We start from the raw sequence: 12,659 nt of genomic DNA, 5'->3' as shown, positions 1-12,659 counted from the left end.
CTTATGGACCTAGATGGCCTCAAATTCTCCCAACCAATCAACATGGACAAGTTGAAGAAATACTATCCTTGAGAGGCTCGCTAGGCCAAAAACCCGAAAGGGTGACCTAGGCAAAAGTTTGAGCACAAAAAAATTGAAATAAGAAAAACTGAGCTCACAAGGTTGAAAACCCAGAAATGGAGGCCTTGGCAAAAGTTAGAGCACAAAAGAAGAGTGTTAATACCCGAGTAAACCCAAACCGAACTACGTAAGGCTTGATTCACATCTTCGAGATACGTAGGCAACTTCATTCTGAAGTCCAGCCATAAACACTTTCAAATCAACTGTGTCCATGAGATTCTTCAGGTCATCTTTGTCTTTTCTATATCCAAGAGATCAGTTGTGATCTCCACTATGAGAGCTGGTTACAGTACAGTGCAGTGCTATTTAGACAAGGGGCAACTTTTCATTTGCTGAATTCGAGGTTTTACATCTCACGGATAGATTCCATGTGTGTCAAGTTGTGATCCTTATTGAAAATGGTTTTGAAAAGTTTTAATAAAAGTTGATTTTGTTCAAATTAATCATTTTTTCAGTGCCCACAACTCCAATTTCATTGATTTCAATACAGAGTTCTCTAACTCTCGAGACAAATCAAAATTGCTTTTATTACATTCAATAGGAACACTTTAAAGTACAGATGAAAGCAATAAACTTGGGGCATGATGAGTCAGGTGTTCCTACGTCCCCTCCCTGAGCTTGTGGAAGCTTGGGATGCTAAACTAGGCTCGGTTTGCGCCTCTTCTTCAAGCCAAGTTATGCATTCATCAGAAAGGATGCAACTGAAATTGGGAGCGGGAGCCAAAAGTTCTCTTGTCCTCCATGTAGTAGGATATCGAGCTAATTATAAGCCTCTGATTGGAAATGAAGTCGGGTATTCTACCCCCTTGTTTTGGGAAAGTCCAGTCGTGTCTGAACGGACGCCTGAACCGGAATAGAAAATAGAAGACACAGTGTGTCAGGCCAATCAACTGAATGTCGGATTACCGAGACATGCTGTAGCTCATCTCAGGCAGATCAAACTAGGGGCAACGCCAAGCAATGTCAGTAGCAGACCTGTTGCATATCCAATGGCACCACCATCCTTCTTTTGGAAAATCAACTAGTCATTGGCGAAAGAAATAGCCTCGTGCTACATATGCAGGGCAAGAGTCCACTACCTTCATCCTGTCCATGAGCCATATCTGGGGAGGGATGAAAAATAAGAGAGATTAAAGAATAGAGAGGTATATGTGGAGAGGAAAAGTGAGAAAAGGTTTTGAGAGGAAAACAGAGCCTTAGTGCAGTGTGATGTGAGAAACACATATGAGATAGGGTAGGAAACACCACCTGTAATAGTAGTGGACTTCCTACGAATTTGGTTGTTTCCCGGCGATGAAAGGCGTCGAAGCCCATCAAAGTCTCGGCCAATGCTAAGCCAATACAGCTTTTGTCTTCTTACAAGCCTTGGGCTACTTTGGTCAAGCGAATGCTAGACCCGCCGAAATTGGGGGCAAGCAGGAAATAAGCCAACATGCACAAACAAAGCGCATGCTGTCGAAAACTTTGCCAAAGACGGTCGCCACAGTCGCCGGTGTCAGAAAATCGATAAATCAACCTGGGAATATCCTGCTCTCCGTTGTGAACCAAGGATTGGGCCTAGTGTAAAGTGAGCCCAAACATCCTTCCTAAAGCTTGGGTGTGACCAAAACGAGACTGGGGAAAGATATCCTCGTCACGCCGAGATTCCATCAAAACTAGGAATTCTTCAATTCTAGGACATAACTCTTCCCCCCCGAAGCTGAAAACCTATGCAACCGGGTTCTAACACCTAGCCGCAGCATGTAGGAATGGAAGACATAGTGGGGTACGACTTAACAGGAATAGTGCATTTATCCCGAAACCCTAGACATTCACTTTTTTCGAGCCATCTAAAGTTGCAATCCAATTTGAGAGTTTTTTGATGAAGAATGGCTCCATTTGTGGCAAAAACAGAGCTAGACTGAAGAAACTACGAAGTCCCAACTTTTGTAGAAGATAAGGCACTGAGTGGAAGACAAGTGGCAACAATCTGGAGGTCTCTTGCACTGATGGCCGACTGACCAGTGCTGGTAGCTGACCGGCCACCTTTTGTAGCCGACCGGCTATCATTGGTGGCCGATAGCGACCACTTGTGGACGACAACCTTTGTTTATGGCCGTTGGTCTCCTGGTTTGTCCTCTGGTCCATCTATGTTCTGAGAGTGCTAAGAAGCTGTGTTTTGTTTTGCTCTTGGTGCATTATGCTATCTTGTTTTAGTAGATTTGTTGAGTGGCTTTTGTGTTGTTTCGATTTATTTATCGAGTTGTTGTGTTGCTTATCGAGTTGTATTGGTGTTGTTTTGTTTATCGACACTACAACAAAAAAGGTCTATGGTGACGAAAACTTATGACGAAAACTATTTCGTCTCCAAATATACATGTTTTAGTGATGAAAATAAGATTTCGTCTCTAATTATACTATTTTTAGAGACGAAAACAAAATTTCGTCACCAAATGCATAAAATAAATAAAATAATAGGTGACGAAATTTTTTTTCATCGCTAAATTTTATTTTTCGTCACAAAACAAATTCCCACCCTTAAAAATTTGTGGGAAAATTTTGGCGTCCATATTAGAGACGAAAAGTTTCGTCACTATTATAAAAATTTTCAGGGACAAACTTATTTTCGTCACCTATAAACGACGTCGTTTTGTCTTCCCAAATCACTCTACCCAAATCATTCTTCTCTCTCGCGCTATTTCTCTCACTCTCTCACCCAGTCTGTCTGTCTGTCTGTCTGTCTGTCTCTCTGTCTCTCTCTCTGGTCTGAGCTCGTGAAACCCTCTCACTGATCTCTTCCTTGCCCTCTCACATGCACACGAGCACTACCGAAAACCCTCTCTCTCTGTCCGAATCGCACCACCGGAAGCCCTCTCTCTTCGTTCGAATCGCACCACCGAAAGCCCTCTTCTCCATTTGTTTTGCTTCACTGATGCGGCAACACCGGAAGTGCTCTTCTCCATCAATTTCGCACCAGGTATCTTCTTTTCTAAATATATATGTACACTTTTTGTGAATAAAGATTTGTATGCGATTTCCCTCATTTTTTTTCGATTTCCAATTGGGTAAATTGTTGAATGCGATTTGTTCCTACTTTGTTTTGAGGTTGTGGTATGCTGGTATGCTCTGATTTGAGGTTGTGGTTTAATTGATTAGCTACTGTGAGGCTTGGTGGTTATCTCTGTTGTTATTGGTGTTGCTTGGTTTTATGTAGAAAATGGGAATGCAACTGGTTGGTCTCCATATGCCAAGTTTGGTGAGGCTGGTTTGTTACTGGTGTTGCTTGGTTTTACTATTGTGAGGCTGAATGATTGTTAATATGATGGACAACCAAATACCTTTTTATGGTGGTTCAAATTCTGTACACGTTTATCGACATCTAGTATTTGAGAAATTTAAATCATATGTTCTTTTCCGTAACTTTGATGACCTTGCACAACTAACTAGTTATCTTGATTATTGTCCTCTCATCTATGGTTGTGGTGGTTGAGTTCGCATGCTCGTCGGGCTCTCTTGGACCATTGATTACTCGTGAAGGTATTCACTACACCCATATACTCTGTTTTTTATCTAGGATTTTAAAAAAAAAAATTATTTTATTTTATCCATTTCGTAGTTTCTCTAGACTCCATTTGGTCTTCGACTTTGAGGACACCTTTCCGTCCTTTATATTCACTCATAGCATCTGTTCAGAGGGTGGCATTGGCACTCTACCCTTCTCATTTTATTTCTGATGTTGGTTTGTGGCCACCCCAGTCCCTCCAGAAGCACCCACACTTGCTCGTTGGATCTGTCTCAGCTACAGGTGTGTTTTCAGATCATTTATTTTGCAACTTAGAAATGGTTCTTACTTGAGTGCAACATGTTGGAGTGCATGTCATAATTATAATTCATATTTGAATACATTTTCCTATGAGTGTGAGGTGAGAAACATTGCTTACAATTGACATTATGCATGCTGACCAGAATAGTGAAATTTACCATAAGGAAACTGATATTCAGTCCTTTATAAAATCATGCATGGAAGCTATTTTATGGTGATGAGAATTTCAGTTTGACTTTCGTAACTAAGTTGAGTCATGCTAGATTCAATAAGGAAAGATTAGATCAAATCTATTTTTTGGTTATAAAGTTCCTTTCTTTGGAGTTTATTGATTATTTTTTGGTACTTCTATGATGGATATATACATGTATACGTGAAAAGGCTGGTTTGGTTTTTATGTGGAAGCAATGATAATTTTATTCAGAAAAATACTCCAGTATGTTTTAATTTGAATTGGTAATATGTGGTTAAGAAAATATGTTGTTAAGGTAACACTAAAATAATATAGGACTGTTTAGACCATCCTTATCAAATCTCCGTAGTTTTTCTTAGAAGCTTGGACAACACTGTTTTGGTACATTTGACCACCTCTGACGCAACTTATTATTTGTGAGTGAACTGGACTTACTAGCAACATATCTTCTGATACTTAAGTTATAGATGCACTTTGGACATTCGATGTACATGACAAGTGTTAGTGTACATGATAGTTAAGGACACCAGTTAACAAATTTCTTACATTCTAGGTTCATTGATTGCTTCTTTGGCAGGTGCTTTTTAGGTTTGTTAATGAAGGACGTGAATCGATTCTCAAGACACTTTGGCATCACTCAGTTGCTGTGATGTGTTGCTCTTTGAAGGTATTATTTCGATTGTTTAACTTCTCATTTTTATAACAAATTTATGTTCTCTGTATTTGCAGAAGTCTGAATGTTCTTCATTTATGATTTTTTAGAAATAATCCTTGCTGTGTAACATTTATTTATCTGTCAACCAGTTAAAACGTAATTCTTTCTTTACCTACTGAGTTGTGTGATTGTGAATATCGAGGATGGGAACAATGTAAACATGTACAACAATATGTTCTAATAATTGACAAAGCTATAATATGCAAGTAGTGGCCACTAACAATTTATCTTATTTCAATTGAGTCATATTCCATTCTTCATGAAGGATTTCTACTTGGAAGAGTAAGCTCAAAGTATATGCATTTGACTTAAGATCTTGTTTGATTTGGACAGATAAATTAAGAGGATTAGGGTGTTTGGACCACAGGGTCACAAGTAATTTCACTATATGGGGGGAAAATTTTAGTTGAGACACAACTACAACTTAAGAACTTTCTCTTTGCTATCCTTCTACTATTTAAATTTCATAAATATCACACATTTGTGTGTGTGTGTGTGTGTGTGTGTGTGTGTGTGTGTGTGTGTGTGTGTGACATCTACATAAGTATCTTCTTTTGAATATTATAAATCTAATGTTAAATCATAATACATCTAGACTGAATTCCATGTTCCATTTGAAACTATGATTATTGTTACTCTCTTCCACCTTATCATTTTCTTTTTAAACTTGGTTTTGTACACATTTCTTTTAAAGGGTTAATAGTGAACAAAGAATTACTTGAAGCATGCAGGAAGACATTTTAACATATTAACAAGTGGCAGGATCTTGTTGAGATTGTTCTAGAACCTATTAACAAGTGGCAGGATGTTGGACCAGATCATTTTAACATATTGGATGCTTTTTATGCTGAGCCACAAAGATATGCATATACCTTCCAAAACTATGTTTTTGTTATAAGAGTTATGCAGGAAAGGGAGTCTTCTGGTGGAATTAAGCCTCTCAGATTGATGGAAATGAGTGTTTTCAGTGATAGGATGGTATGCATCCCTCTATGTATTAGTTTCTTTTTTAATAATGATGAAATGTTTAATATTTTGAACTTTGGTGTGGCTTCATAAAGTTCCACATTTTGTCTTGATTGCAAGTTATAAAATTTCAGTAAAATGCAAATTTATTTGGTATTTGTGTTTTGATTTTGACCATGACTGAAACCGATTGACTAAAATGTTGCAATTCTCTCCTTCTCTCCATTTTGTTGATGCCATTCGGAGGGGGAGGGGGAGAAGAAGAAGCTGTTATTAGAGTTTCAAGGCTGATACATTTATCTCATTACTTGGTTTTTTTTTTTCAAGAAAAAAGAAAAGAATAAGATGTTATGAGAGTTTCAAGGCTGATACATTTATCTCATTACTTGATTTAAGGTCTTTGTGCGAGCTGTTTATGAAGCTAATTGCATGAATGAGATGGAGATCAGTATTTATGACTCGTTGTTTGATCCAGTTGTTTCTTGTTTACCTGGGCTTATTCCTAATGGTTTTATCTATCTTAGAGCAACCCCTGATACTTGCCACAAGCGGATGTTGCTACGGAAGAGAGCAGAGGAAGGTGGAGTCTCCCTTGAGTATCTTCGCGACTTGCATGAAAAACATGAGAGTTGGCTTTTCCCTTTCCAGAGTGGAGATCATGGGGTAGTTTCTGTCAAGCTACCTCACCATATGGACTGCTCCTTACATCCTGATGTAAGGGACCGTGTATTCTATTTGGAGGGTGATCATATGCATTTGAGCATTCAAAAGGTATTACTCATTATCATTTTACTTTATGTTTGGGAAAACATATAAAATGTTTTGCTTAACTTATTATGGACAGGTTCCTGCTTTGGTTCTGGACTGCGAACCAAACATTGATTTTGGCAAAGATATTGATGCAAAGCGAGAGTAAGTCTTACTGAATTTTACATTTTCTCATTTACATTGTTTGGGAGTGACCATTGGTTCAATGGTAAAACCTTAGCATGATGTCTTTCTGAGGTACTTTGTGAAATATATGATGTCTTTTCTCTTTTCATCTCCATTTGGCATTATCCATAGGGAGGACTTCAACTGAAGACCTAACCTTCACTCCATCGTGTTGAGTCTCATTGGCATGTACCAAGTGTTCTGTTCTAGCACTTCTACTATAGGATGGGTGTTGATAAGAGAAGAATACTGTAGGGTATTTTTGGTTCTGCCAATATGCATCCATCTCATTTTCAGATTGGATTCAACCAAAATATTATGTTCTTTTTGTTTGTGTTTGTATTCATGGATATAAATAGGATAGGTATATTAAATGGTTCTTTTATTAATGAAATGTTTTTATGTCCTCATTTATACTAGATGAACATCTTCATTCTTCCATTTTCATGGAAGACACTCTGACATGACAGCATGGTCCTGCCTTATGATTTTGAAGCTAATATAATTTACCAAGAAAGTCTTTGGTACAAGCATTTGCATTATGTGTGCATACACTGCTCTTAATTTGCATAGGAACAAATGAAACAGTGCTTCAAACATTGTACTTTGCATATATCATTTAAAAGTAAAATTTTCACTTGTAATCCAAAGAATGTGTTGTTTTCTACCTGATTCATGTTTTCTACCTGTTCAGCTGAATGGCACTTGGCGAATGACTATGATTCAACTAGGAGTTCACTGAAGTTCTCTTCTTTTACCTAAAGAGAAGAAGGGGCTGCATATTAGTACTAGCATTCAATCCTTCTGATACCAGACAAACCTTTGTTATTCCCTCTCCAGTGGTGTGTGGTAGGTGTTTTGGATAGAGACAAGATAGGATAATGTAGCTGATACTGTAACTGGTGGCTGATGCATGCAAATCGCAATGATACTTTATTGGCGTGCTCCTCTTAGTCTTAACTCTAGCTATCTCCATTTTGTTGTTATCCATTTTTAAATGTTTGAATTGACCTAATGCGTTGTTATTCGCCGGTTTTCTAGGTTATTGATAAAGTTCAAGAGGAGACAAAGAGCCGTGCAGGTATGTACTGCACTTATCTTTTTATTCAGCATGTCCACTCTCTTAGCTTATGAAACAAATGTTTTTCTTGTAAACTCTGCTTAGCTTTATTTGTGAGTTCAATTAGTGATGTGAGTATCAATTTAAATGCTTGAAAGAGATCAACTGGTAGCACGGGACTTCCGGTTTGAAAACTAAGTTGAAAAATACACTTTTTTCACATTTAAGCTTGAAAATAGGCCATCGGGGGCCAAAATAGTGTAATAGTCATGAGAAGGACTGAGGAACACCTCAAACACCTCGGGAGAGATGAATGTAAGTTGCAGAAACTTACAGAACTAGCATGGGACTCCCGGTTTGAAAACTAACTCAAAAAATGCACTTTTTCCACACTTAAGATTGAAAATAGGCCATCGGGAGCCAAAATCGTGTAACAGTCACGAAAAGGCATGGGGAACACTTCCAACACTTCGGGAGTGACCAATGTAATTTGTGGAATCTTACGGAAGTAGCATGGGACTCCCGGTTTGAAAACTAAGTAAAAAAATACACTTTTCTAACACTTGAGCTTGAAAATAGGCCATCGGGGGCCAAAATCGTGCAACAGGCACAAGACGGCTCAGAAAACACCTCAAACACCTCGGGAGGGACCAATGTGAATTGTGGAAACTAACGAAATTAGCACGGGACTCCCGATTTGAAAACTAAGTCCAAAAATGCACTTTTTTACACTTAAGCTTGAAAATAGGTCTTCGGGGGCCAAAATCGTGCAATAGCCATGAGACGGCTCGGGAAACACCTCAAACACCTCGGGATGGACCAATGTGAGTTGTGGAAACTAATGAAACTAGCACGGGACTCCCGATTTGAAAACTAAGTCCAAAAATGTACTTTTCCACACTTAAGCTTGAAAATAGGCCTTCAGGAGCCAAAATCGTGCAACAGCCACGAGACGGCCCAAGAAACACCTCAAACACCTCGGGACGGACCAATGTGAGTTGTGGAAACTTACCGAACTAGCACGGGACTCTCGCTTTGAAAACTAAGTCAAAAAATGCACTTTTCCACACTTAAGCTTGAAAATAAGCCTTCGGGGGCCAAAATCGTGCAACAGCCATGAGATGGCCCGGGAAACACCTCAAACACCTCGGGACGGACTAATGTGAGTTGTGGAAACTTACGGAACTAGCACGGGACTCCCGGTTTGAAAACTAAGTCCAAAAATGCACTTTTCCACACTAAAGCTTGAAAATAGGCCTTCGGGGGCCAAAATCATGCAACAGCCACGAGACGGCCCGGGAAACACCTCAAACACCTCGGGACGGACCAAGGTGTGTTGTGGAAATTTACGGAACTAGCATAGGACTCCCCGTTTGAAAACTAAGTCCAAAAATGCACTCTTCCACACTTAAGCTTGAAAATAGGCCTTCGGGGGCCAAAATCGTGCAACAGCCACGAGACGGCCTGGGAAACACCTCAAACACCTCGGGATGGACCAAGGTGTGTTGTGGAAACTTATGGAACTAGCACAGGACTCCCCGTTTGAAAACTAAGTCCAAAAATGCACTTTTCCACACTTAAGCTTGAAAATAGGCCTTCGGGGGCCAAACTCGTGCAACAGCCATGAGACGGCCCGGGGAACACCTCAAACACCTCGGGAGGGACCAATGTGAGTTGTGGAATCTAACAGAACTAGCACGGGACTCCTGGTTTGAAAACTAAGTCCAAAAATGCACTTTTTTACACTTAAGCTTGAAAATAGGTCTTCGGGGGCCAAAATCGTGCGACAGCCACGAGACGGCCCGGGAAACACCTCAAACACCTCGGGATGGACCAATGTGAGTTATGAAAACTTACGGAACTAGCACGAGACTCCCGGTTTGAAGACTATGTCCAAAAATGCATGTTAAATTGTATATGTTATGGATAAGATAATAATTGTCTAACTGACAATTTTTTTTTTTTTTTTGTTTCATTTTTTTGCAGATTCGAGATTTGATATGGACGTGTTTGGTAATTTGGGGGGTTGATGGTAGCTCATTTTGTGTTTTTGTTCATATTACCTTACATGTATTTTGGTTGTGTTGTAAATTTTATATTTTTGTTAGTATTACGGGGCATGCTTGGTAATCCGCCATTGATATTTTATTTTTGTTGATATTAGTAGACATGTTTTTTGTTGGATATTCGAAGATGTATTTGGTAATCTACATACGGTTGATATTATATTTTTGAGGATATTAGGAGACATGTTTATAATCCGCATGCAGTTCATATTGTATTTTTGTGGATAGTGCTAAAATTCGATTGTGATGTTTATGAAAATGAATAGATTTTTGTATTGATTTGTAATAGATATTTTATTGAACAGGTTATTGAAATGCGCAGGGACTTGTTACTGAAAAGAAAAAATTTCGGAAGAAAATAGTACTCCCATTTTCAAAATTTTTAATTTTTATTATTGACGAAATAAAAAATGTCGCTATTAGTTTTCAAAAAACATGACGAATAATTTTGTCACTAATGATATAGTACGAAAAAAATAATTTCGTCACATTTGTTGAATATTTCGTCGCTAAATTGAAATATTTGGTGACAATTTTTTTTGTCATTGAATAATTTTCTTTTTTGCTCATTTTAGTGACGAATTTTTTTGTCACCTTAATGCATATCATTGGTGAGGAAAACTTTCGTCACTAAAATATATTTGGTGACGAAATATTTCGTCACAAAAAACAATTAAATAAAATATTATTTAGTTTTGGTGACGAAATTGGTGTTTTAAAGGACGAAAAATTCAACATTTGGAGACGAAACATTTCGTCGCCAAAAATGAAAAATAGGTGACGAAACTATTTGTGACGACGTATAGACCACGAACGTAGTGACAAATTTTTTTCGTCACAGATCACTTTAGTGACAAAATTTTGATGTTTGGAGACAAAATCAGTCTGTCACCAAAGGCCTTTTTTGTTGTAGTGCGAGTTGTTGCATTGTTTATCAAGTTGTTATCGTTAGTTGTTCATTGAGTTGTTTTACTCTGTTTGGTATGTGTTGGTCGGTTCATTACCTAATTAAGAAATTGCCAATACAATGTACAATATTAATTTCCATCAATGTCATTTTTATGCTATGTGGTGCAACGCGATGCTCAGAATGCAAAACACTTTTTCAAAACTGATTTTCATTCCAATCATGGTTTCTTTTTACAAAAGAGTACAAGTCTTTTTTGAGAAAATGAAACTGTACAATGTGCTAACACTATTAGCAAAAAAAGCAAGAACATATGAATCAGCGCCAGCCACCTCAGGATCGAGAGGCCCTCTTCGTCCTCTTTCTAGGCATGGACTCAGAGCTATCTCCATTGGCGCCACTGTCAGAGGCATCCGTATCTGAGCTACCTGCTGAACCTGCCACAGTATCATCTCCGCCCTCAGAATCTAAGCTAACATCATCGTCTCCATCCGCAGATGAGTCTAACTGTGGACTCGCTACCTCCTCATCCTTATCCGTCTCATCATCATCATCGTCCAGAGCGGGCTCTGAAGGGCCACTCTCGTCACGGGTGCCCCTAGCTCTCTTTCAGCTGTGTGCTGGAGCCTCCCGTCTCTCTCTCCCTACTGTCGAAGGAGGCACTGATGGTCCTGTTGCAATTCTCGCTAGAGCGTCTGGTGCGACTGGGATCTGAAAAGGGTAATTTGTCAAATACATCAGTCGTAGTGTATATCAGATGCAAAGATGATATGCAGTATGCAGTGTTTGAATGCAGTGCATTAAATCAGTGCAGTGTGGAATAGATTACATTTGAAATGCTAATGTATCGGCAGAAAGTTTCATGACATGAAGTGCGAACTAAAGGAAATTACCGGAATCCTGTAGAGACTGAGCAGATTCATGCTCCTCTACACTATCTCCATCAGGGAAGCCGCTAGCTCGAGAGCCTGTTCGGTGTACTCTATAGGTGCCTGCAAGTGTGTTGAGATGATCAGTGTTCTATAAGCGTAACTGAAATGAATTGAACATGCAAAATGTAAAGTGTGGTACAAATTGGAGTCGGGCCTCGAACCCCAACAAGCTCGTGCCCGGCTAGTGCAAGCTCAATGGGAATCTGGTAAGCCTCCCCAGTATGCTGCCAACAACTGAGTGTAGTAGGCAGCTCTTGCCATCTTGTCCTCCAACTCGTCTGAGAATCTCTTCTACCACGGGTCTTGGTAGCGCTGGCCCCTCTGTCTCTCTCTCTCTCTCACAGCTGGAGCCCTCGCTCTCTCACCTCTGCGGGTGCCAGTCAGAGATGGCATAAGGTATGTCTAAATGAAGGCTGCGTGATCACACTCAACTCAGAAAAAGTCACCGTCCCCGCCCCTGGTGAAATCAATCATCTACTGAAAAGTGAATCTCTCTGTGGCTCTCATATATGTTGGAGGTGGCATGGGAACTACCGGCTCGGACAAGCCAATGGTCTAGCGTAAGAACTGCTCCCCTAAAAACCATGCCTGACAGACCGAGCCCTCGAGCAGAAGCCGGAAGTGAGAAGCCTCTCGAGCACCAGCAAACTGATCCTTAACTCCCTTAGCCATCATCGCCTAAGGTTGTCAAGTGATCGGTAAATAGAGAATGCGCAGATTGTTAGCTGTCATTAGATATTGCAATATGAATCAGAATCAAAGGAAAATGGAAATAACAGTGAGTCTTGAGTTACCTCAATTGCAGTCACAGTGTCAAAGTATCGACGGAAGAATGGGAAGGACTCTTGGGTCCTCCATAGGCACCTGCCGTCGTATCGATGCGAGTATGACACAACAAGAGGCATCTTCACCTCCGGCTCTGGGGTTAGTGTCGGGAAATAGGCATATACCCATAGCTGCAGAAA

General features: G+C 39.6%; 1 protein-coding gene across 8 annotated transcripts; it reads left to right on the top strand.

The window, feature by feature from the left end:
• The first annotated feature begins 2,853 nt into the window (after positions 1-2,853).
• LOC114258234 (homeobox-leucine zipper protein HOX29-like) lies at positions 2,854-10,048 on the top strand. Of its 8 annotated transcripts, none has more exons than XR_014327771.1 (5): positions 2,854-3,636; positions 3,856-3,904; positions 4,693-4,782; positions 7,771-7,810; positions 9,776-10,048. XR_014327771.1 is itself a non-coding variant. In XM_082866729.1 (5 exons), the coding sequence occupies exons 1-5, from the start codon at positions 3,573-3,575 to the stop codon at positions 9,817-9,819; spliced, it is 276 nt and encodes a 91-aa protein (XP_082722855.1). In that variant the 5' UTR covers positions 2,854-3,572; the 3' UTR covers positions 9,820-10,048. The 8 variants fall into 8 exon arrangements, 4 of the variants coding, with proteins under 4 accessions (XP_082722855.1, XP_082722863.1, XP_082722857.1 ...); XR_014327770.1 differs by having other exon boundaries at positions 3,793-3,904; positions 4,704-4,782; XR_014327767.1 differs by having other exon boundaries at positions 3,716-3,904; positions 4,704-4,782.
• The last annotated feature ends 2,611 nt before the right edge of the window (positions 10,049-12,659 follow it).

The sequence above is a fragment of the Camellia sinensis genome, chromosome 1 (genome assembly GCF_055761805.1).
Source record: "Camellia sinensis isolate YWXY chromosome 1, ASM5576180v1, whole genome shotgun sequence".
Lineage (NCBI taxonomy): Eukaryota > Viridiplantae > Streptophyta > Magnoliopsida > Ericales > Theaceae > Camellia > Camellia sinensis.
This window is presented reverse-complemented; position numbering and strand designations above follow the sequence as displayed.